The sequence below is a fragment of the Zootoca vivipara genome, chromosome 5 (assembly GCF_963506605.1).
Source record: "Zootoca vivipara chromosome 5, rZooViv1.1, whole genome shotgun sequence".
Taxonomy (NCBI): Eukaryota; Metazoa; Chordata; class Lepidosauria; order Squamata; family Lacertidae; genus Zootoca; species Zootoca vivipara.
In genome coordinates this window covers 4519106-4541634 of record NC_083280.1, presented here as the reverse complement: position 1 = coordinate 4541634, position 22529 = coordinate 4519106, and the positions used below count along the sequence as shown (strand labels likewise).

The 22529-nt window shown below is 50.2% G+C and overlaps 1 protein-coding gene across 6 annotated transcripts in view; it reads right to left on the bottom strand.

Moving 5' to 3' along the window:
* Positions 1 to 204: 204 nt before the first annotated feature.
* Positions 205 to 22529, bottom strand: part of TNK2 (tyrosine kinase non receptor 2) — a 97564-nt gene continuing 75239 nt past the window's right edge. For 5 of the 6 annotated variants that reach the window (XM_060274274.1, XM_060274276.1, XM_060274275.1 and 2 more), the window contains 7 exons: positions 20719 to 20913; positions 16461 to 16552; positions 14411 to 14455; positions 8936 to 10317; positions 7157 to 7252; positions 6642 to 6769; positions 205 to 5002 (listed from right to left, as the gene is read on the bottom strand). In XM_060274274.1, coding sequence (XP_060130257.1) covers positions 4996 to 5002; positions 6642 to 6769; positions 7157 to 7252; positions 8936 to 10317; positions 14411 to 14455; positions 16461 to 16552; positions 20719 to 20913 — 1945 coding nt within the window. In that variant the 3' untranslated portion in view covers positions 205 to 4995. The remainder of the gene's footprint in view (positions 5003 to 6641; positions 6770 to 7156; positions 7253 to 8935; positions 10318 to 14410; positions 14456 to 16460; positions 16553 to 20718; positions 20914 to 22529) is intronic. The other variant, XM_060274273.1, reaches the window with a different exon arrangement.

The following is a 22529-nucleotide window of genomic DNA, read 5'->3' as shown; positions in this document are numbered from 1 at the left end:
GGGCCCCAATTAAGGTAATAATGTAATTCCCTATAAATCCTGGAATATGCTTATATTAGTGAATTATTGTAACCTGTTGCTTTAGAGAAACTGATGATTCAGCAAGAAGCCGTCCCTACTGGGATAGAAGGTCAGCTAATACGTAAATCACAAAGAAGCAATTCATGAACTAGAACATAAATTGTTACATCCACACGTAACACAGGTTCCCATACATGCAAACTAACAATATGTAACAGATCACGGTAAGAATCAAAGTTTAGTTAGCAACGCTGATTGCGCATGCATATTAGATTAGGTAATGACATACATATTAAATATGAAATGAGATGATGAATATTAAATATAAAATGATGTAATGATTTATGTGATTGGTTAAATTGAAATCCTTTGTCTGAAATGTTATAAATACCCCTGCCCGACCTTTGGGCGGGGTTGCAGTATTCCGAAAAGATTCAACTGTAACCTTATTGCTTTGCAATAAACATAATGGACTCCTAACTCTTGTCTCTGAGTTTTATTGGGCTAACTCAGAAGATAAGCCATTTTTGGCTTACATCATTATGGGGATTGAACCTGAGACCTTGGTATTATCCGCACCACGCTCTAAAGCAGCTGAACTGTCTAGAGACGGAACTAAACCTTATCCTCCCACCTGTGATGCCACCAGTCTTGTCAGCTGAAGGGCAGGTGTACTGGTTTGGGATAAATGGCCTGATGGGACAAAATGGACCTCTGGCAGACTGTGGAGGTTCTGCACCCCGACATAGCGGAAGCCTCCATGTGCAAAGTTGTGATTTGTGCTGGCAATTAAGACAAACTTATTCTGCAGGCAGCAGGCTCAAGAGCCTTTTCAAAACGATGCTTCCTTTTCTGAAGAATGAGGACATAAGATGCCCCAACAGGAAACCCTCAAGTAGGATTTGAACGCAAGCAGCCTCTCCTCTCTTGCAGTTTCCAGCAACTGGTATTCGGAAGCATTGCTGCCTCCAACTGTGGAGGAAGAACATCACCACAGAGAACACCCCTCTGGAAGCACCCTATGACCGTGTCATCAGTGAGATGAGCTTACCTGCATTTTTGGGCGAAGACACGGAGCTTGCGGCGTCTTCCCAGTTAGCAGCGCTAAGCTCTTGCAACGACTCTCTCCGAAACATTCTCCGATTCGTTTAGCAGAAGCGCTGCTGGGGGAATGTCGATATTGGCTCATGAATGCTAGGAAGCCCAGGCACTGGGCATTCACCCAGTGCCCCGACTGTATCTGTGATTAATGCGTGCCGGCTCAGTTGTCTGTCTGTTAGCTTGCAGTTAGTATGTGAGACATCAGTCTGTTGGTGTTACTTGTCCAGCGTTACGTCTTGAATTGGTGTAGTTTATTTGGAGATTTGGAGCAACAGCTTTGCACTTGTACATATCTTTATGTATATCTGTATCTGCAATAGCCTACAAACTATGTCTATCTATGTCCAGAACTGTTTTAGTGAGCCTTATCTTCTGTAACAGTAAATTATTTGGACCTTAAGCCATTTCTGTGTGGTGACTTGTACTGGGAGCATAGCTGCCAAGTTATCCCTTATTTTAAGGGATTTTCCCTTATGCTGAATAGGCTTCCTCGCGAGAAAGGGGAAAACTTGGCAGCTATGACTGGGAGCGACTTCCATTGAGTGTGGATCTCACCTGAGATTCTCAACAGAGCATCCTGTTGAAATCCTGCAACAAATACAGCTCATTAGTGGCCCCTAGAAAGTTGTCTAGAAGGGAATGTGGCCCTCAGTGGGAAAAGAGACTGCAGGAGCAACTTTCATAGCTTAACTGTGCACCGTGTGAAGGTAGTACCTCCTTTAATCTGTCCCAACTCTCCCAAAATTCAATTTCATTGAATGAAGGTGGTCAAGTGCAGGTGATTTGTTGCCATAGGAGCCAATGACCGGAGATGCCTTCCTATCTTTTTTCTCATTATAATGTCCATGTGAGAGAGAACGAAAGAGTGACAGATTTTGGACACACAAAATCAGCGATTTTGGATCTGTGTCTGTATGTGTTTTTTATTTGGAATGTTTCTCCCCAAGTTATATGTACACAAATATATTGTCTTCCTGTTAATTATACTTATTTAAACTAGCCAATAATGTGAGATGAGCGCTGCACCCCAGAGTCGGTCATGACTGGACCTAATGGTCAGGGGTCCCTTTACCTTTAAACTAGGATATTTATTATATTCTATATTTGATTTTCTTTTGTAATGTTGTATTTCGTAACGTTCTGTTTAATATGTAAACTGCTTAGAGGGAATTATGAAATGATATAGAAATTATTTAATTATGTATCTCTTGAAGTTGTTATGCTCAGCCCGTAGATCTGGGCAAATAATACCATACAGTATATCAAAATAGGCACAAACCTCCAATGATGTCATTTGAAGGAAACTGACCTTGAGTGTACATTGGAAACCCTGAAATATCGCTCAGAATTTGGGCTGCAGTTTAACAATATGACACAATGCAACACACAGCGAACACTAACGCAGCTGTGTAAATAATGGGTCATTTTGCAAGAGACCACCCCTGCCCAGTAAGTGCTTTACCCACAATCTTGCATCTAGCCGCCCAGAGTGGCTGGGGGAACCCGGCCAGATGGGCAGGGTATAAATAATAAATTATTATTATTATTATTGCATCTTTTGAAAAGAATGGAAAACAAAACGAGGAAAAAGAAATGATTGCATCCTACCATACCTGCTGAGCAAATATGAGGGAATTTCACTGCCAACCTGGGACAGTGGCTAGAGAGGTGTTTTTCACCCTTAAAGTCTCACTGTTTCAAATCCATAGTAAGCTAAGCCAACAAATGAAAGGAAAATGAGTGTAGAAAGGGTTGGTGGTCAACGCAACTGAAGATGTGCTCTGGACACTACTGGTTTGAGCCAAGGACTGCCAGCAACTGAACCAGGCAAGGTGGCGGCGGTTGAGATCAAGTGTCCATGGCAGGGAAATGGCCGGGCAACCAGGCAACCAATGGCACACGGCAATAGAATGTTCTGTTCCAACGGACGTTTCCCTCCCAAGCTGGTATTGCCTCCGGAGAGCTTCATGGAGGTTCAAATTACGAAAATTTCAAAAAACGAAAAGTTAGTGGTGCAGATATAAAACGGGGAAGGAACAACAACACCCCGGTTTTAATGGAACCCTATTTGTACAAGTGCATCATGCTGTCGCTTTCCTTACCGCAAGAAGTCATTTAAAAAAGAGAGAGCCAGTCAGAGTGTGTGGGTCTGCAATGCAAGGGAGCATAGCTGCCAAGTTATCCCTTTTTTTAAGGGATTTTCCCTTATGCTGAATAGGCTTCCTCGCGAGAAAAGGGAAAACTTGGCAGCTATGCAAGGCAGCCAAAGCGCTTTAATCCACCTTCAATTGTGCAAACCTAAATTTGCCGGCATGCCATTGAATTCCTCTTGCTAAATGGTGACAGCCTGGAGGAGCTCCCTAGTTATGTTAGGGTAGGATCCTGGAACTCCTGCGTGTTCTGTATAAAATGTTCTGGGTGTCCCTTTCCCCCGCTTTTTGGACAAATCCTTACCCTGACCTTTGACACCAGAGATTTTTGTGTGTTTTCAGGGCCTACCCTATTTCTGTGGTTGTAATCTGCTTTAACCATGTTGGATTGCGAATCTTAAATTGTTGTCACCTGTTCTGGGACCTGCTGGTGAAGGATGTGTAATAAATTTTATATAATACGGTAATAATAATGATGATGATGATGATGATGTAAATGTTTAATTATTATTTTTATAAAAAAACCTGATGGTTTAAGAGCAGAGTTTATGTCACTTCAGAAAATTGCTGAGTGCCCCAGGGCAGATGTTTGGGCAGGGCAGAGCTCAGCCCAACATCCTGTTGCCTGGGCCCCACCAAATACGTACAAGGAAGTGCAAAGGCAAGTCCTTCTGTGTTGATCTTGTTTTCCTGTTGCCTTTACCACCTCATCAGGTTAGAAGGGGACCCAAGGGACCTTTCCAAACTTGTTTCTCATGCAGTGGGTCACCTTGTCTTGACGTGTGGTGATTTACTGTGAGCACTGAGTAGTGCCTCTGGCGATCCAGATGTGTGCAATATTTGCACATCAGTGTCATGTTCACCTTGTGGCTTTGCGGCTGCTGCTGACATGCAAACGCTCCAGCACGTACAAACAGAGCAGGCTTCGTCAACCTGGTGCCCTCCAGATTGTTTGGACTGCAACTCCTGCCACCCGTGATAATTGGCCCTGCTGGCTGGGGTTGAAGGTTCTGGAGTGCGCCAGGTTGGGAGAGGGACAGTTGAAGAGCACGGCATTTGAGTAGCGTTACCCATAATGCAAAGTGCAAGCAGACACCCAGAGCATTCTGGGAGCTGTAGTTCTATGGAGAACTGAAGAGCCTTCTTTCACACTATCGAGGGCTAGCAACTGCGTGAAAAAAGGGATGCTTTCCAGGAAGAGAAATCTTCAGAATTCTTAGGCTTGCACCTTCTCCTACTGGACTCCAACGCAACCAGTTTCCACGAAGTCCTCGCCCAAACACTCTCCACCACCCTGCCCGCCCCATTTGCCTGTGGACATGAATTGCCATTTGAGCGCCACTTCTTTCTCTCCAAAATAGAATAGAATATTTATATATTAATGTAACACTTCTCTTTACAAAATAAATCTGGCACGAAGCAATGGGAATAATGGTCGGAAGCGGGGGGGGTGCGGGGGAGACGACAACAAGTGAACACGAAGCTGCCTGGGGTCGGCGGACACGGGAGGATCAGCGGCCCAGTCTCTGGCGCGGGGTAAACGCGTGCGGGTCTGGCCCAGCGGGACCAAGCTACAGTCTCATGTGCCTCTGCTCTGCCGTCCTCTGCCTCGGAGCAGCTGAGGCTCGGTCCGTACGCCTCCTCAGAAGGGGCTCCTCAGAGCAGCACCAACCACGGGAACCCACGTCGGGTCAACCACTCCTCTTTTGGGGTACTCTGCAGCTCACCGCCTGCAAGGGCAAATAAAAAAATTCCTTCAGTAGCACCTTAAAGACCAACTAAGTTTTTATTTTGGTATGAGCTTTCGTGTGCATGCACACTTCTTCAGATGCAAGGGCAAAGACTCAGTAAGTGGACAACAGCAAGAATTCAGTAAATGTGGAGTGGGGCTCTGAGGAAGCAGAGAGTACCCCAACCCTTCCCAAAAACAAGAGAGAGAGAGAGAGAGAGAGAGAGAGAGAGATAGCTGTCCATATTGATTCCTCTCTTTCAATGTGATATTGCATCTGAGCATCAGCCAAGGACTTTTCCCACCATCAGGCAATAGCCTTTTTCACCTGCCTTGGCTTCAGGATGAAGTTTCTGATACGGGTATTATGTGCTTGTGTCTTTTGCTGAATGGAGTGGAAGATTAGGCTGTCTCCCAGTGTGCTTTTTAAAGGTAAAGGCGCCCCTGACCATCAGGTCCAGTCGTGTCCGACTCTGGGGTTGCGGCGCTCATCTCGCTCTATAGGCCGAGGGAGCCAGTGTTTGTCCGCAGACAGCTTCTGGGTCATGTGGCCAGCATGACACAGCTGCTTCTGGCGAACCAGAGCAGTGCACGGAAACGCCGTTTACCTTCCTATTTATCTACTTGCACTTTTTGGCATGCTTTCAAACTGCTAGGTGGGCAGGAGCTGGGACCGAGCAATGGGAGCTCACCCCATCGCAGGGATTTGAACCGCTGACCTTCTAATCAGCAAGCCCTAGACTCTGTGGTTTAACCCACAGCGCCACCTGGGTCCATGCTTTTTACTATGCCTTTATTAGGTTTTTGTCATTGGTGTTTTGTAATCATAGAATCATAGGCTTGGAGGGGACCCCCAAGCATAATCTAGTCCAACCCCCAGTGGGTTTCTAATGTACACCGCCCTGATGTCTTTTGATAAAAGGTGGTATATAAATTGAAACAACAACAACAACAACAAAAAAGTAGTAGTAGTCATGGGGTCGGTGTGTGTGTGTGTATGTGTGTGACTTCAACAGTGCTTAGCTTGTTTTTGGTAGTTTGTTAATGTTGTTAATCCTGTTTTGTGCATTATGAGTGCTGCAGTGCTTTGTGATTCTTTAATACGACTTCTGTTGTGCTGTTTAGCTCAATTCTTCAGTTGTTTCGTTAATAGCATTTTTCAGAAGGTGGTTGTTTTACTGATGGTTTGTCCTGGTTTTGCTGGCGATCTGTTAATTATTCCTTACCAGTTTGTGTTGTCATGGGGATATTCTGTTGTGTTGTTGGTGTTTTTTGTTTGTAAGCCGCTTTGTGACTCGCGCGAGTGAAAAGGGGCATAGAAATATAATAAACGACTGGATGGAAATGTAGGGTAGCATTTGGGCTGCTAAGCTCAACATTTGTGTCTGCTTCCCCACCCACTTTTGTGCTGGCCCATAGCCCCAGGATGAAAAAAGTCCCCTGCCCTCTGCTCTCTAGGTCAGGCATCCCCAAACTGCGGCCCTCCAGATGTTTTGGCCTACAACTCCCATGATCCCTACCTAAGAGGACAAGTGGTCAGGGATGATGGGAATTGTAGTCCAAAACATCTGGAGGGCCGAAGTTTGGGGGTGCTTGCTCTAGGTGATGTACTGTGGCACAAAGCGGTGTCCTGCTCTTACTTGAGCCGGAAGGCGCTGTAGGGATCCAGCAAGTGAGAGCTGGCCTGCTCCAGGTTCCAGTCGAACATCTCCAGGACCTTGTGGCACTCCAGCCGTGTCTTGAGGCCCAGGCAGAAGAGTTGCTCCACCTGTGGGGAAGGACAGGGCACAAGGCTGAGCTGGGGAGGCAAGCAGGTAAAGCTCTGAGCAACAGACTCACGGGCACTGGGCACTCCACGGCCAATGGAGGAGGCTCAGTGAGCCCAGTGCAACAAGGAGACGTCGTCCTGGCAGCATTTGGATGGAAGAGCTCCTTCCCATCTTGCCAAGCAATATGGGGATGGCAAAGGAACACAGGAAGTGGCCTTGTACCCAGACTATTCCTCCCTCCATCTCCGTCAACCAGCCGCGGTTCTCCAGGATTTCAGGCAAGGACCCCCTCTCCCGGCTTGAGGCCTATTGCATGCAGAGAGGATGCCCTACAGCTGAGCCACGGCCCTCCCCACCCAAAGCACACCTCCCTGGCTGCCGTTTACCTTCAGGTACTGAATGGCCTTCTGCACGTTCCAGCTGTGGTTTTGCAGTGCCGCGTGGCACTCCTCCGTGGTGACGCCGTGAACCGTCTCTTGGACCTGCAGCGAAACGCACAAATGTAGGAAGAGACTGTTTTTTTTAAAAAAAATATTATTTCTCTGCGCACCATTCGGGCCCCCTTACGTAAATGTAGCACAGAGAAACAAAACCATAATAAGAATCCAGTTTAAAACTCCCACCCGTTCTTAGAAACAGAAACTCAGCCTGCACTAGTTTTGGTCCATCTAGCTCAGAGGTTTTCAACCTTTCTGAGTCCACGGCTCCCTTGACCAACTACCTTCTTTCTACAGCTCCCCTGTGGGGCTCAGGAGCCCAGTTAGGTCACCCCTTGCCTGTCCATTCCCAGCAGCAAGGGCTGGCAGACTGGCTGGCTGGGCTTCCTCACCCGCTTGCTTGCTTGCTTACCCCGAGGCCGCCTCAGCTCCTGGCAACCAGCACCCCCTGGCCAGTGTCAGGGACACCATTTGCCTGGGGAGCTTGTAGCCAGGGCTGCTGCAGCAAACAGCTGTGTAAGTCTTTGGGAGGGAGAGACACAAGAGGGCATCAGAGGAGGGAGGGAAGGAAAGAAAGAAAGAGGGACAGAGGCCAGGGTTGCCCGTGGCACCCCTGACACATGGTTGAAAACCACTGATCTAGCCGATTATGGCCACCAAGAACTGATAGCAGCTCTGCTTAGAAATCAGATGCCCTGACCCTGAGCAGCAGCCCTCTCCCAGTCTTGACCAGAGCCTTACCTTCCAAGTCCCGGACTGCAGAATCCGGGACTGGCAGCCGTGTGACACCGGAAGTTGCGTCGACGTAACTTCCGGTGTCGCTTTGCCCTTCTATGGGCACAAAAAATGGCCGCCGACACCGGAAGTCGCGTCTACGCACTTCCGGTCATGCGTAGATGCAACTTTTGAAGCCGCCGGCGGCCATTTTTTGTGCCCATAGAAGGGCAAATCAGAAAAAAAATGGCCGCCGGCAGGAGAAAATAACAGAGAAAAACGGGAGATGAAGTGATACGGGGGAGAAAGGTAAGTAAAAACGGGGGTTTCCCGGGGGAAACGGGGTACTTGGCAGCTATGACCAGAGCACCTAAACACAAAAAATGAGGGCTAGTGGGGAGCTTTGAGTCAAGTTTGTACACATGAAGCAGAACATTGGTCCCTCCACCACAGCACAATGGCTCTCGGGCCTTTCAGATCACCAAATGGTAATCCCCAGTCACACCGTGGGGACAGAACTGACGAAGGGCAGTTTGGAAAAGGAGGAACATAATAACTAGTGATGCCGCAGGGTGGGTGTGGGTCCAGTGGTGGAATGTGGGCCGAGCAACCAATATGACTCCTACCGTTGGGGACACCCGGCAACATTCCAGCCAATTGAAAAGAGTCAGAGGTTTCTGCCCACAGCCGTCCCTCCACCCAGGCAACCGATAGGCATTATTGCCATTTAGGGACACAATCTAGCCAGGAAAAAGCTCTCCCGGAGGGCAAAGAGCAAGGAGGTGTGGGGCTTGGGGAGGCTTCCAAGGGTCAGATAATCTCGGAGGGCCACGTTTTGGCCCATTGGCCTGAGATCCTGCACCCTTGTTGCCGCAGGAGTCCTTGGCACAGGACCAGGGCACAGAATTTGGGCGTCTACCTTTAGCACATGGTGCACCCAGACAATGCGACAAGTCACGTTTTCAAATAAAAAGGTTGGTTTCGAAGCGTCCCCGACCCAAGAGAGCCACTCACCAGCCGTATTTTCTCCGAGGGCCTGGGGCTATCGGAGCTGTCGTAGATGATCTTCTGAAGGCCGCAGGAAGCCTTGAAAGGGACGTTGCTGTTGTTGGAGGAGAAGTTGGCTTTGTAGTCAGGCTGCTGCTGGACCATGGGTCGGACGGTGGCCGTGGTGACCACCCTGGCTGGAGGCGGGGCTTCCTCGGGGTTCTTGGCCTCCTTGAAGAACTTCTCGTACTTGTCCAGGTAGGGCGGGCGCTCGGGGAGGAGGTAGTAGTGGGTGTTGCTGACCTTCCGGCCGTCTTTGACGATGGGCAGGATGCAGGGCCCTTTGGCGCCCTCCTTGCCTTGCGCTTGGATCACCTTCGGGGTGGCGTACTTGGGGTCCAGGGCAAAGCTCTGGGTGGTGGGCATGGGCTGCTTCCCGGGTGACGTGGACAGGAACGCCCCCAGGGACAACGGGGAGCACAGGTTGGTCCTTGGCTGCGGGGACCCCCCTTGCAGAGCCATGGGGCTGGGAGTTCTGGAGCCAGGCTGGGACAATGGTTCTCGTGGCGGGATCTGGGGCGGCCGGTCCTCCTCGCCCGCCGAGGCCGGCGATAGCTCCCCGGACCAGCGCCCGTGCTCATTCCGGCGGATCGGTCGGGGCAGGATGGGGACGCGAGGGGGGATCTGGGGCTTGTCCTCACCTGGGCTGGGCATGGAGGCCACAGAGGAAGCGCCCACGGGCACGTTGAGGTGCTTCATGCATTCCTGCTGCAATTCTTGGAAGAGCTCGGTCGTCTGGGCAGGGCTCGGCTGCTTGATCTCCTTGGGCGGCAGGAAGAGGTTGTCCTCCAGCGGGAGAGCCATGGGGTCTTCCTTGGACCCAAAGCCATCCCCGGTCTCCCCCTTCTCCCAGTTTTTGCAGCTGCCCCGGCGCCCCACCAGCCCTTCTGCGCTGTTGATGGAGCACACCTCGAAGTCGTCTTCGTCTTGAGCTACGTCGTCGTACGCGGGGGGCGGAGGGAGGGGCCGGGTGTCCCAGTCCACGATGGGCGTCGGGTGGAGGGGCCGGGGCAGTGCTTGCGTGGGGCTCTGAGGGGGTGTCTTGTCCAAGAGGGAGAAGGCTTCCATGGCCAGCTTCGCCAGAGACGGAGCACAGAGCTCCCCAATGGGCGACGGGGTGGTGGGGACGGGTTCGTCCCCAAAGTCGATCAGCGTTACCTCGCTGCCGGGCAGAGCGCCTCCCTTGGTCCGGGGCAGTAGGAGCCTCTCACCCACTTTGGTGCCGGAGATGCGGGCCGATGGCTTGGCCGGGCGCAGACCTCGCCCCGTGCCGGGCTTCTTCAGACAGAGGTGCTTGAGGCCTAAGGAGAGGGGGTTGTCCTCTTCGCTCACAGGGTCGTACGAGGGCTCTGGAAGGGAAAAGGGGACTGGGTGAGGTCCTGGGGGCAGAGGGCGCTCCGATGCTCATGGGCTATCTGAGCTAGGAAGAGGAGTCCCCATCCTTCTGGAATCATACCATCTGACCCCAAGAAGGCCACTCGGAACTCACAAGGTTGGGTTATGGGGAACCCTGGTCATCTCAATAACCCTGCCAACCTCTAGTTGTGTCTTTGCCAAGCAGATGCCCTCTAGATGTTTCGGAGTACCAGGCCCATCACCCAAAACATCTGGAGGGCACCAGGTTGGCAAAAGTTGCTTGATACTGCCATAATATCCTATACAACTCTCAACACTTTGATGACTGCCCCATTGCTGCCCCTGCTCATCAACCCCCAACCCTTCCTCTACCCTTTGGTTTCACCAACGTCTGAAAGGATGATACAGAGCTTTGATATCCCTAAAGGATTTAGGGGTAGGTGATCATTTGAGGTCAAGATTTTTAGCTTTTGTTTTTTTCCACAGCAAGGGTGGCCATGGGCAGTGGTGGGGAATCCCCTTTGGTCCATAAACAAACTGTGATAGAATCAGAGAGTTGGATGGGATTGACCGTAACTTGCTACTGCAGTTTGGGATGGCTCATTCTGTGCCCCCTGCAGTTCAGCCATGGAAGTCCAAACCACAATATTCCGCAAGCAGAGAGAAACAGGGCCCCTCCAGAGGTCATTTTTATCGTGCCTCAGGATGCAATGATATGCAACACAGCTTGTCAGTACTGTTTTGGGGCAGAAGTACTGCTTTGTTCCTAAATGGGGAATGTCACATAGTTTCCTACTGAGATCCTGTAACCTTTTAAACTACTAATGTCCCAGTTCATTATTATTTTTTGTCCCCCCTTTCTTGCACCATAGGGAAAGAGGGCCCTTGTAGATGGCAAAAATGCGGTAACATTGGGGAAGCGTCGCAGAACAGCCAATATAGTGGAATTATGTGTGTGGACAGCCCCGTATTAAATCCACCACTGATACACTATTGTTGCATCAGAGACAGAGAAGACACCCCTCCAACAAACTAGCACCGATCTGGAGGAGCCTGGAGGAAAACAGAGAGAGCAGACCTGCTACAAAGAAAGATCTGTCTGGGGCAAACAGCTGAAAATAGCGATCCTGCACCCCCCCTCCCCCAAGCCACAAAGACCGAACTACTCGCTGTTCTGCTTTGCTGTCTCCACCATCCATGCATTGAACACACACATGCTTCTTAGAGCCATGGAATCGTAAGGTTGGAAAGGGACCCAAGGGTCATCCAGTCCAGCCCCCTGAAATGCAACCCCCTTGCTTCCTCCCTGCACACTCTACACAGCCATGCATCCTCCCACCTGCCCTAGCTTCCTCCCCCCGCCCCCACCCCGTTCTTACCTCTGCCAGGTAACAAGGTTAGTACATGATGCAAGGGTGCACCCCAGCTCAGTGTGATTCACACGCCTTTGGGGGACATCCTTTTCTCCCCTAAACTCAAAAGGGAAGCAGGGACTTGAAAGCTTTGGCCCTGGCGACTGGACGTGGATCCATGAAACCATCTTAAGCTAAGCTCCTGTCGCTTTCTGCTCCGGTACGCAGGAATGGATCCATCTAGCTCAGTATCACCTACACTGACTGGCAGCAGCTCTCTGGGGTTTCAGGCAGTGGTTACTCCCAGCCCCACCGCCTCTCATAACACTAGAACTTGTGGATACCCCGAGAAGCTGAGCGTTGGAAAATCCAGGTCAAATAAAAGGAAGTCCTTCACATAATGCAGAGTTAAAACTGTGGAACTCACTGCTACAGGAGGCAGTGGTGGCCACCAACACAGAAGGCTTTAAAAGAAGACTGGACAAATTACTGGAAGAGAAGACTATCAATGAGTATGATGTCCCAGCACTTCCTCCATAATTGGAGGCAGCAATGCTCGTGAATCCCAGTTGCTGGAAGCCACGGGAGGGGAGAGTTGCTCTCATGCTTGAATCCTACTTGTGAGTTTTGCATAATGGGCATCTTTTTGCCTAATGTAAGAGCAGGATGCTGGACTAGATGGGCCACTGGCCTGATCCAGCAGGCTTGTCTTGCGTTCTCATGTTCCTTCTACTCAAGGTTCTGTGCTGAGGTTTTCACCCTCTTCCCGTAACTCAACTTTGGGAAATGTGGTACCCAGAGGATATTTTGTACCATGGCTCCCACTTGCCCTAACCAGCATGGCCAACGGTCTGGGATGATGGGAGTTGTAGTCTAACAACCCCTGGAGGGCAACATGAGATCTACTCCTGCTGCAAAGTTTGGGCTTATCGGTGTGTTTTCTGTTTCCACCAACTGCAGACAGCAAAGTGGAACTGGGTTGGGGAGAAGTCGTCATCAACAACGTACAAAGACTGGGTTGCACTTAGGCGAAGCGTATGGGAGAAGGGAATATTCTTTAGTGGGTGTTAATGCAGCACCTGGCGTGCTATGGTCCATGGGGTCACGAAGAGTCGGACACGACTGGACGACTAAACAACAACAAATGCAGAAACTGAATTAAAACCTGCATGGAAAAGTATGGTGCAAATTTATAACGACATAGGAAATCAGAGCTAGGATGGGGACCCAGCAGGATAAAGGGGTGTGCGCATGTGTCTGTCTGTCTTTCCGTGAAGACAGGCTTTGGCGGACTGAGAAGATGAGACAAAGAGTGGGTCCAAGAGTCATAGAATCATAGAACTGTAGAGTTGGAAGAGACCACAAGGGCCATCCAGTCCAACCCCCTGCCAAGCAGGAAACACCATCAAAGCATTCTTGACACATGCCTGTCAAGCCTCTGCTTAAAGACCTCCAAAGAAGGAGACTCCACCACACTGCTTGGTAGCAAATTCCACTGCCGAACAGCTCTTACTGTCAGGAAGTTCTTCCTAAGTCAAGAAGGTGCATGTGCTGTAGAAGGAAGTGAGGAGCAGGTGGGGCTTGTCCACCTGGGAAGGGCCCCCACGGGTCATCTCTAGTCCAACCCCCTGCAATGCAGCAATCTCAGCTAAAACATCCCTGACACGTGGCCATCCAACCTCTGCTTGAAAACCTCCAAGGAAGGAAAGCCCACAACCTGAACCTCCTTTCTTGTAACTTGAAGCCATTAGTTCAAATCCTACCCTCCAGAGCGGGAGAAAAGAACCTTGCTCCCTCTTCCGTAGGACAGCCCTTGAGATATTTGAAGATGGCTATATCTCCTCTCAGTCTCTGCTTCTCCAGGCTCAACATGCCCAGCTCCTTCAACCGTTCCTCATAAGGCCTGGTTTCCAGACCCTTGATCCTCTTGGTGCCCCCTCCCCCTGCACAGCTTCCGGCTTGTCAATATCCTTCTTAAATTGTGGTGCCCAGAACTGGACACAGTATTCCAGGTGGGGCCTGACCAGGGCAGAATAGAGCGGCACTAGGTGGCGCTGTGGGTTAAACCACTGAGCCTAGGGGCTTGCTGATCAGAAGGTCGGCAGTTCGAATCCCTGTGACGGGGTGAGCTCCCGTTGCTTGGTCCCAGCTCCTGCCAACCTAGCAGTTCGAAAGCACGTCAAAATACAAGTAGATAAATAGGAACCGCTACAGCGGGAAGGTAAACGGCGTTTCCATGTGCTGCTCTGGTTTGCCAGAAGCGGCTTTGTCATGCTGGCCACATGACCTGGAAGCTGTACACTGGCTCCCTCGGCCAATAATGCAAGATGAGCGCGCAACCCCAGAGTCGGTCACAACTGGACCTAATGGTCAGGGGTCCCTTTACCTTTACCTTTACTGCTTCCCTTGGCACTAGACTTCTGTAGTTGCAGCCTAGAATCACATCAGCTTTCTTTGCTGCTGTGCCACACTGCCGATTCCTCCCTAGGTAGAAGTATTCCTGTGTTCTCGCTTGCGCAACTCTCTGAGTCCCCCACATGCAGCCAGGCAGGGATGTTTGAATGCAAGGCAGGGAGCTCTCCCAGCTCACACCGGGGGACACACACACACACACACACACACACACACACACACACACACATGCACACCCTGGTACCTGTGAAGAGAGGAGCTAAGAGAGTGCACAGAGAGCAGGCGCAGGGGGCAGGGTAGCCTGAGAAGCGCCCCCACTTACTCTTTAGGAGGATCGAGGGCTGAGGTGGCCGAGGCGGTGGCTCCCCTGCAGGAGAAAGAGAGAGAGAGAAACAGAGAGACCCCACAGAAGAGAGAGAGCAGAGCATCAGTGAGCATCATGCGTGGGGCAGAGGGGTGGTGGGGGTGCAAGAAGCAGCTAGAGAAGAGGCGAGGGGCGGTGCAGACAAGCCGTTCTGAACCCGGCGTTTCTCAAACTTGGGTCTCCACTTGTTGTTGGACTACAACTCCCATCATCCCTGACCACCGGTCCTGCTAGCTAAGGATGATGGGAGTTGTAGTCAGACAACAGCTGGAGACCCACGTTTGAGAAACACTGCCTAAATGTTGTGGGACTCCAACTCCCATCAGCGCCAGGCAGCATGGCCATTGGACAAGGGATGATGGCAGTTAAGAGTCTGACAACCTCCAGAGAGCCACAAATTCTCCTCCTCTGGTTTAAAGCCACCAGGTGCATGGAGAGAGGAGGCGGTTGCTGCAGGTGCCGCACGGGATTCGCCCTGAAGTCTGAGGAAACGTAAAAAATAATCCAGGTGTGTACCGCTGCAAAGGACTGAATGGGAAGGAATGGGATGTGAAAGTTTGGTTATATTGCGGAAATGCCCAAATTGTGCAAAGCGGTCCCATGAAGGCAGGGAAGTCACTGCAATTGACACCCGTTTTGGGGTAGGAAAATGGAGTACATCTGGTTAAAGAATCGCAGAATTGTAGAGTTGGGAGGGACTTCCAAGGGACGTCCAGGGCAGGAATCACAGAACTGGTTTTTCAAAAATTTCAAGATCAACCAAATTTCCCATGCCTTCCCATTGAATAGAGGAACCGCATCATATTTTGGCACTATAGCCTGCAGCATAGCTGCCAAGTTCTCCCTTTTTAAAAGGGAAATTCCATTATGCTGAATAGGCTTCCTTGCGAGAAAAGGGAAAACTTGGCAGCTATGGCCTGCAGATAGTCAGTGGTTCTAAACGTAGGGGGTTAAGACTATCCACTTACATTCTTGCATTTCTTCAGTAGCACCTTAAAGACCAACTAAGTTTTTATTTTGGTATGAGCTTTCGTGTGCATGCACACTTCATACGAAAGCTCATACCAAAATAAAAACTTAGTTGGTCTTTAAGGTGCTACTGAAGGAATTTTTTTATTTTGCTTCGACTCAGACCAACACGGCTACCTACCTGTAACTAATTCTTGCATTTGTTTATTACATTTAGCTATTGTTTATTTCACCCTTCCCTCTAAGGAGCTCAGGGTGGCACACAGGGTTCTTCCCCACTCCCCATTTTATGCTCACAACAACCCTGCGAGGTAGATCAGGCTGAGAGAAGGCATTGACTGGCACCCAAGATTACACCCGTTGAGCTTCATGGGGCTGAGTGGGGATTTGAACCCTGTTCTCCTGGGTCTTAGTCCAACACTCTAACCACTATGACACACTAGATGATGCAGATCTGCCTTCGCCAACCTGGGGCCTGACCACTCGCGCCAAAATATCTGGAAGACCCCCAGGAAGTGAAGGCAGATTCAAACATTCTTGCTGCAACTCCCCCCCCCCCCCGCTAGAGACTTCCACAACAGCCCCCTTCTGAAATTGACATCTATGAAGCAGAGGAGCCAGACAAAACAAAAAGCTTGGGGGAAATGAGGAGAAACATTGGAAGCCCAAGAAGCCATTGCAAAGCCAGTAAAAGCCCAGAGGACAACACCACCGTTTGATCTCCAGGTAACACGAGACCTTCTTAAACCTTCCAGGATCACCGTGTGTCAAAGGGAGAAATTATTCAAGCTAGCCAGGCTTCCTTGAGGTGCAGCTGCAACATCACACATAGAGACTACAACACCCAGCATGCAGTGCAGGGGGTGATGACACAGAAAAGCATGCTGGGTCTTGTAGTTACGGTGCATTCATCCAAACCCATAACTACAGATATGCCAGGCTCAGGCTGAGCTGGGCAGGATCTAGCACTGGCAAGAGGAGTGGGGGGGGGAGCGGATGGGTGAGGGATTGGGTTTGGGGGGCACAGGGACCTCCTTACTTTTCGCTCTCCCGGGGAGCTGCGTGGGCCTGGCTGCATTTAAGTCCACTCCTAGGACATCGGGAGGGTCCATAGGGTTGCCCAGGTAGAGCCTGCAGAGAATGACGGAAAGGAGAAAAGCGTATAAACCAGTGGTTCCCGGACTTTTTAGAGCCACGGACCTGTTGGTTCCGTAAATACATCCCCAGGGCCCCCTACCCTATAAAAAGCATGATTCAGAATAGCAGTTTACAGGAAGATAACATCAAAATTCCAAGCAGTAACAATTAGCTGCACATTCATTCAAAACCCAACTAAAGCCATTTAGTTTAATTAAATCAACAAAACTGACGAACTTGAGCCAGGGATACCAGTTTCTTACAGTCTGATAGTCATTTACACATCCTAGGTAATCCCAACCCCCACCCCCCACCCCAGGGGGCAGTACTGCCCACTTTGGGAACGGAAACACTGATTTTAAAAAAAGGCAGTCTCACCGCCACAACTTCTGAACCCTTAAGGCACGATCAGCTGCACAGAATGCAAATGCATGGTGGTCTCTGTCCCCAAAGCCACCAGGGCTGGCGTCAGGTGTGGGTCAGCAGCCAAAACAATAATGCAGCCAAATCTTTATTCCGGGAAACAAACCACAGTTCAGGCCTAGTGGTCTCAGCAACTCTTTCTTGGGAGATCCTGATGCAGCAATTGCGAGGATTGAAGGTGCCCACCTTCCCAGGAACCCTCCTCTCCAGAAACACCCACTGCTCTGCCCATTTCATTTCTCCAGGGGTTCTTGGAGACCAGCAGGGAGGGGAGCTTGCCGCAGCAGGAGGGTTAGGCTCCCTGGATTCTTCAGCAGCCTGTCGCCACTCTGTCTCCCTCTTCTCCTGCCTCTGAGTCTGGACTGCCCTCTGCCACCATCTCTTCCTGCTCACTAAACCCTGTTGACTCTCCGGCTCGTGACACCTCCCAGTCTGCTCCTTCTTTACCCTCTGACCACTCGTCATCATCCTGCCGCCAATGCCCGGGCTCTGGGCCTTCTTCCCTTGGGGGTTCCCCAGGGGGTTCCCTGGCTGTTGCCTCCCACTGCTTTCCCCCCCCCTTACATCAAGCCAGGCCAGGACAGAAGGCTTACAGATCCCCCTGTGATGTCCATAGCAGCGGCCTTCCTAGAGGGAAATTCTTTTTAAAAAAATTTAAAAAATTTATCCTTCTTTAAAAAATAACATAACATTCCATATACAGTACATCAATCAACAAACACAAAAAGAGAAAAGAAAATTCGCATATAACATCAACATAAATTCCAATCTGGCAAAAAGAAAAGGAAAGGAAAAAAGAAGAAGAAAAGAACAGAACAGAACAAAAAAAAAAGATCAAAGAAAAAAAGATCAAAAAACATTAAAACAATTAAAAATTCTTCCGAATGATAACATACCGTTTCCTATGACTCTCTTTGTACCTTGCTTTCTTAATATATTTATTTTATTATCCATTTATTATCCATCTTTCGTTGTCTTATTTAATTAAATTCTCTCTTTAAACGATATTCAATCTAGGCAGACTACCAAGTCAGTTTTCATACCCTCCTTTTTAAGGTGTTCCTCCACTAGTTTCCACTCTTTCTGTGTTCTCTGCTTGGATAGGTTCCTTATAGCGGCTATCATTTTGTCCAAATTCATATATTCCATTAATTTAACTTCCCATTCCTGCACTGACGGTACCTCTTCCCCCTTCCATTTTTGCGCTATCAAGATCCTCGCTGCCATTCCAGCATATAATAATATATTCCTTCTGTCCTTAGGAATGCTTTCGGGAACCATACTTAACAAAAACAGCTCCTAGAGGGAAATTCAAACAATTGGCCCAGGGGACAAAAAGCAAAGTTTTCTGCCAGGCCAACAGCTACCTGGGGGGTGGGGGGTGGGTTTGAATCTGCTGCACTTATACCCAAGTTTGTTCCTGGACACTTAAAAAAAAACCTGCCCCACCCTGCTCCATGGGTCGTCCTGTTAAACCCAGCCCAAGTTTTGGGTGTTGCCGGGCACCCCAGTTTCGATCCAACCAGCGCCGTGGGGAGCAGGGAAGGCCAGGCAAGGTGTGGCTGGCATAGCAAGAGGGCAAGGGCAGTGTTGGTACACCTTGCCGGCTGCAATGGGAACATCTCGGGCTTGGCACAGCCTGAACGCGCTGCTGCATCTGCCGCCCACACAAGAGCTGACGAAACACAGACTCTAAGCCCAGAGACGGTTCCTCGGAAAGAGAGGGCGCAACTCGTAAACATGACTCTCCTTTGCCTCTGAGCTGCAGGAAGGTCCTGGGGGCTCACGCATGGGAAAGTTGCCAGCCCAAGGTGTGAGGCTTGGCAGCGGGCACAACACAAGCCTGCCTGCCTTGGTTAAGAGCAGGCGGTTGGTTAAGAGAGGGAGAGGCCAAGCCAAACTCACAACATTCGTGGCTTAGAGTCATAGAATTGTAGAGCGGGAAGGGACCCCAAGGGTCATCTTAACTTACGAATCCATGACAGGTGGCCATCTAACCTCTGCTTGAAAACCTCCAAGGAATGAGAGTCCACCAGCTTCTGAGGGAGTCCGTTCCCTGGTCAAACAGCTCTTACTGTCAGAAAGTTCTTCCTGATGTTTAGTCAAAGCCTCCTTTCTTGTAGCTTGAAGCCACTGGCTCGGGTCCTACCCTCCAGAGCAGGAGAAGACAAGCTTGCTCCACCTTCCATGTGATATTTGAAGGTGACTGTCGTATCACATCTCAGCCCTCTCCAGGCTAAACATACCCAACTCCCGCATAAGGCTTGGTTTCCAGACCCTTGACCATCTTGGTTGCCCTCCTCTGCACACCTTCCAGCTTGTCAATATCCTTCTTAAATTGTGGTGTCCAGAACAGGACACAGGACTCCAGATGTGGCCTGACCAAGGCAGAATAGAGTGGGACTATTGCTTCCCTTGATCTGGGCACTAGACTTCTGTTGATGCAGCTTAGAATACCAGTAGCTTTTTCTTGCAGCTGCGCCACACTGTTGAAAGGCACAAGCCACGTAGCAATAACCCACAGGCCCCAACTTCTGCAAAGTCCATGGCAACGGTGCTCGTGACCCATCAGAGGGGCTCAGGGTTGGAACAAGCATGACTTTTCAGAGGTCAAACTGGAATCTGAACATTCTGAAACTATGAAAAGTTCTGGATTTCCTGGCAATAAATGGCCAAAATCTAAATTCAGGGGGGGGGGAATATGAGAATCTAGAAGCACATTTTGTGTGTGTGTGTGTGTGTGTGTGTGTGTGTGTGTGCAGTTGTTGTTGTTTCAGGGGGCGGGAGTATCACTCAGGCAGCAGAATCTTTAGTATGGACAAACAATTCTTTAAAAAAAATACATGTATATCGAATGACATTTAGGATTCAACTCTCACGGGATTGCCAATCTGAAGATTTAAAATGCAAGGCGTCCTTACAGTGTGGGCAGAATTTGGAGCACACCTGCATTGGAATGACAACAATTCTGCAGAGAGGGGGCGTGCCGGCCAAACATGAGCAGGACAAGGTACAACTTGGTCGCAGTTGATGCAGTTGCAAATTTCTGTCCCGGATGGTCTGTGCCACTCATTTGCAACTAGTGCATGGTCTGTGCCACTCATTTGCAACTAGTCTGTGGCCACGGCTTGGTCCTTGCACGCCACATGGCTTGCAGGAACCAAGCCCCCTGAAGGAGTGCACCTGAGCCAAAAGCTCCATTGCCAGCGGTGGCAAGCGGTGTCCGTTGGGACTGGTAGGGTGGAAGGTTGGGAGCCTGGCAGCAGGTGGCGCCAGAGAGCCAACGACAAGGTCAGCCAGGCCGGTCTCGTTTTGCTCCCATCCTCCTGCCCACAGAGACTGAGAAGGAGCAAGCAGGCAGTCTGGGCTACCCTCTGGACTGGGTGGAAGACAGAAGCCACAAAGGTGCAAGGGTGAGGGCAGACTGAGCGTGGTGGGGCAGCCCCCCATCTGCCCTACCCAGGCCCATAACTTGCCCTGGAACAGCTCCCCAGGCCATTTCTTGACCGTAAGGGGACTTGGGCCACTGGCCCAGAAGCCAGGTAGCCTTGGCCAGCGGCTGTGGGTGGGAACATGCATGTTTCCCCCCAGTGGCATTAGTTCAAGGGGGCAGGCAACCTTGGGACCAGCCACGTCCCCCACAGCCACGAGGCTACGGCCGGTCCTTCCGGCAATCCCCCGCACAGCAGTGGGGGAAGGAAACTGGGGGTGGAAGAGAAAAGAGCCAATGTTCTTACTCGTCAATCTTATCGGGGAAGCCCCAGCACTGGTGTGGGTTGGTGTCTCCATGGCCCGTGTGGATGAAGCTGTTTTTGAGGGGCTGGCTGATGTCGTGGGCGGAGAGCCCTGCCACCGAGGTCACCGTGTTGCGCGGGAACTGGCCCACCTTCAGGGTCCGTTTGTTCTGACCCCGCCACCAGTAATTCTCAGCCCTGGGGAACAAAATTGGGACAGGTTAGGAGGTCACAGCAGTCACGAAATTAAAAGACGCCTGTTTCTTGGGAGAAAAGCAATGACAAACCTAGACAGCATCTTAAAAAGCAGAGACATCACCTTGCCGACAAAGGTCCGTATAGTTAAAGCTATGGTTTTCCCAGTAGTGATGTATGGAAGTGAGAGCTGGACCATAAAGAAGGCTGATCGCCGAAGAATTGATGCTTTTGAATTATGGTGCTGGAGGAGACTCTTGAGAGTCTCATGGACTGCAAGAAGATCAAACCTCTCCATTCTGAAGGAAATCAGCCCTGAGTGCTCACTGGAAGGACAGATCCTGAAGCTGAGGCTCCAATACGTTGGCCACCTCATGAGAAGAGAAGAATCCTTGGAAAAGACCCTGATGTTGGGAAAGATGGAGGGCACAAGGAGAAGGGGACGACAGAGGACGAGATGTTTGGACAGTGTTCTCGAAGCTACGAACATGAGTTTGACCAAACTACGGGAGGCAGTGCAAGACAGGAGTGCCTGGCGTGCTATGGTCCATGGGGTCACGAAGAGTCGGACACGACTAAACAACAACAACAACAACAACAACAACAACAACAACAGGAGGTCCGGAGGAAAGCAGGTCGGGTTTGTTCTCCCCAGGGACAGAGCATCAGCAAGCACCTGTACATTATAGGATGGGGAATCACAGAAAGGAGATTCCGACCAAACATCAGGAAGAACTTTCTGATGGGAAGAGCTGTTCGACAGTGGAACGGACTTCCCTTGAGAGGTGGTGCTTCCTTGGAGATTTTTAAGCAGGACCTGAGCAGAGGAGCGTAAGATATTCAGAAGCATTGCTGCCTCCAAATTTGGCAGCAGAGCATAGCCGTTATGGCCAGTAGCCATCAAGAGCCCTCTCCTCCTTCATGAGTTGGCCCAATTCTCTTTTAAAGCCACCCAGGTTGGTGGCCATCTCTGACCCTTGTGGCAGGGAGTTCCATAGTTTAACTGTGCGCTGCCTGTCCTGAATCTCCCAACATTCAGCTTCACTCACGAGTTCTAGTATTAGGAGAGAGGGAGGAAAGCTTTTCTCTATCCACAGTGCAAAGAAAGGCAATCTTAAGTGGTGCTTACAGGGCAAAAGCTCGAGCAAGCAAGCCAAGCCACACATTACAGAGGGACATAGCACCGAGTCTGTAGTGTGAGGGGAATTCTGGGTAAGGATTAAACCTTGGGTTTTGACCCTGCATAGCTTACAGGGGTGTATAATCCTGGTAGGTGGAGGAGTGTGTGTTTGTTCCCCTTTAAAGAGAAAAGTTCCCCTCTTTGTTTTCCTTAATTGCTTGGATGTGATTAATTGCTGCCTGGAAGAAAGAAGATGTTATCTGGGAGTATGGTGCTAAAAGCTAAATCCCCTACAGCTGGGGAAATTTGGGAGGGGCTCCTATCCCAGGGTCTTTGTGAATTAACATTCTCACAGCTGTATTACCTTGTTTTGCTATGCCAAATTAGGAGCTAGGTCTTTAATCATTGGATCTTGACTGATTAAAGCAGGCATCCCCAAACTTCGGCCCTCCAAATGTTTTGGACTACAGTTCCCATCATCCCTGACCACTGGTCCTGT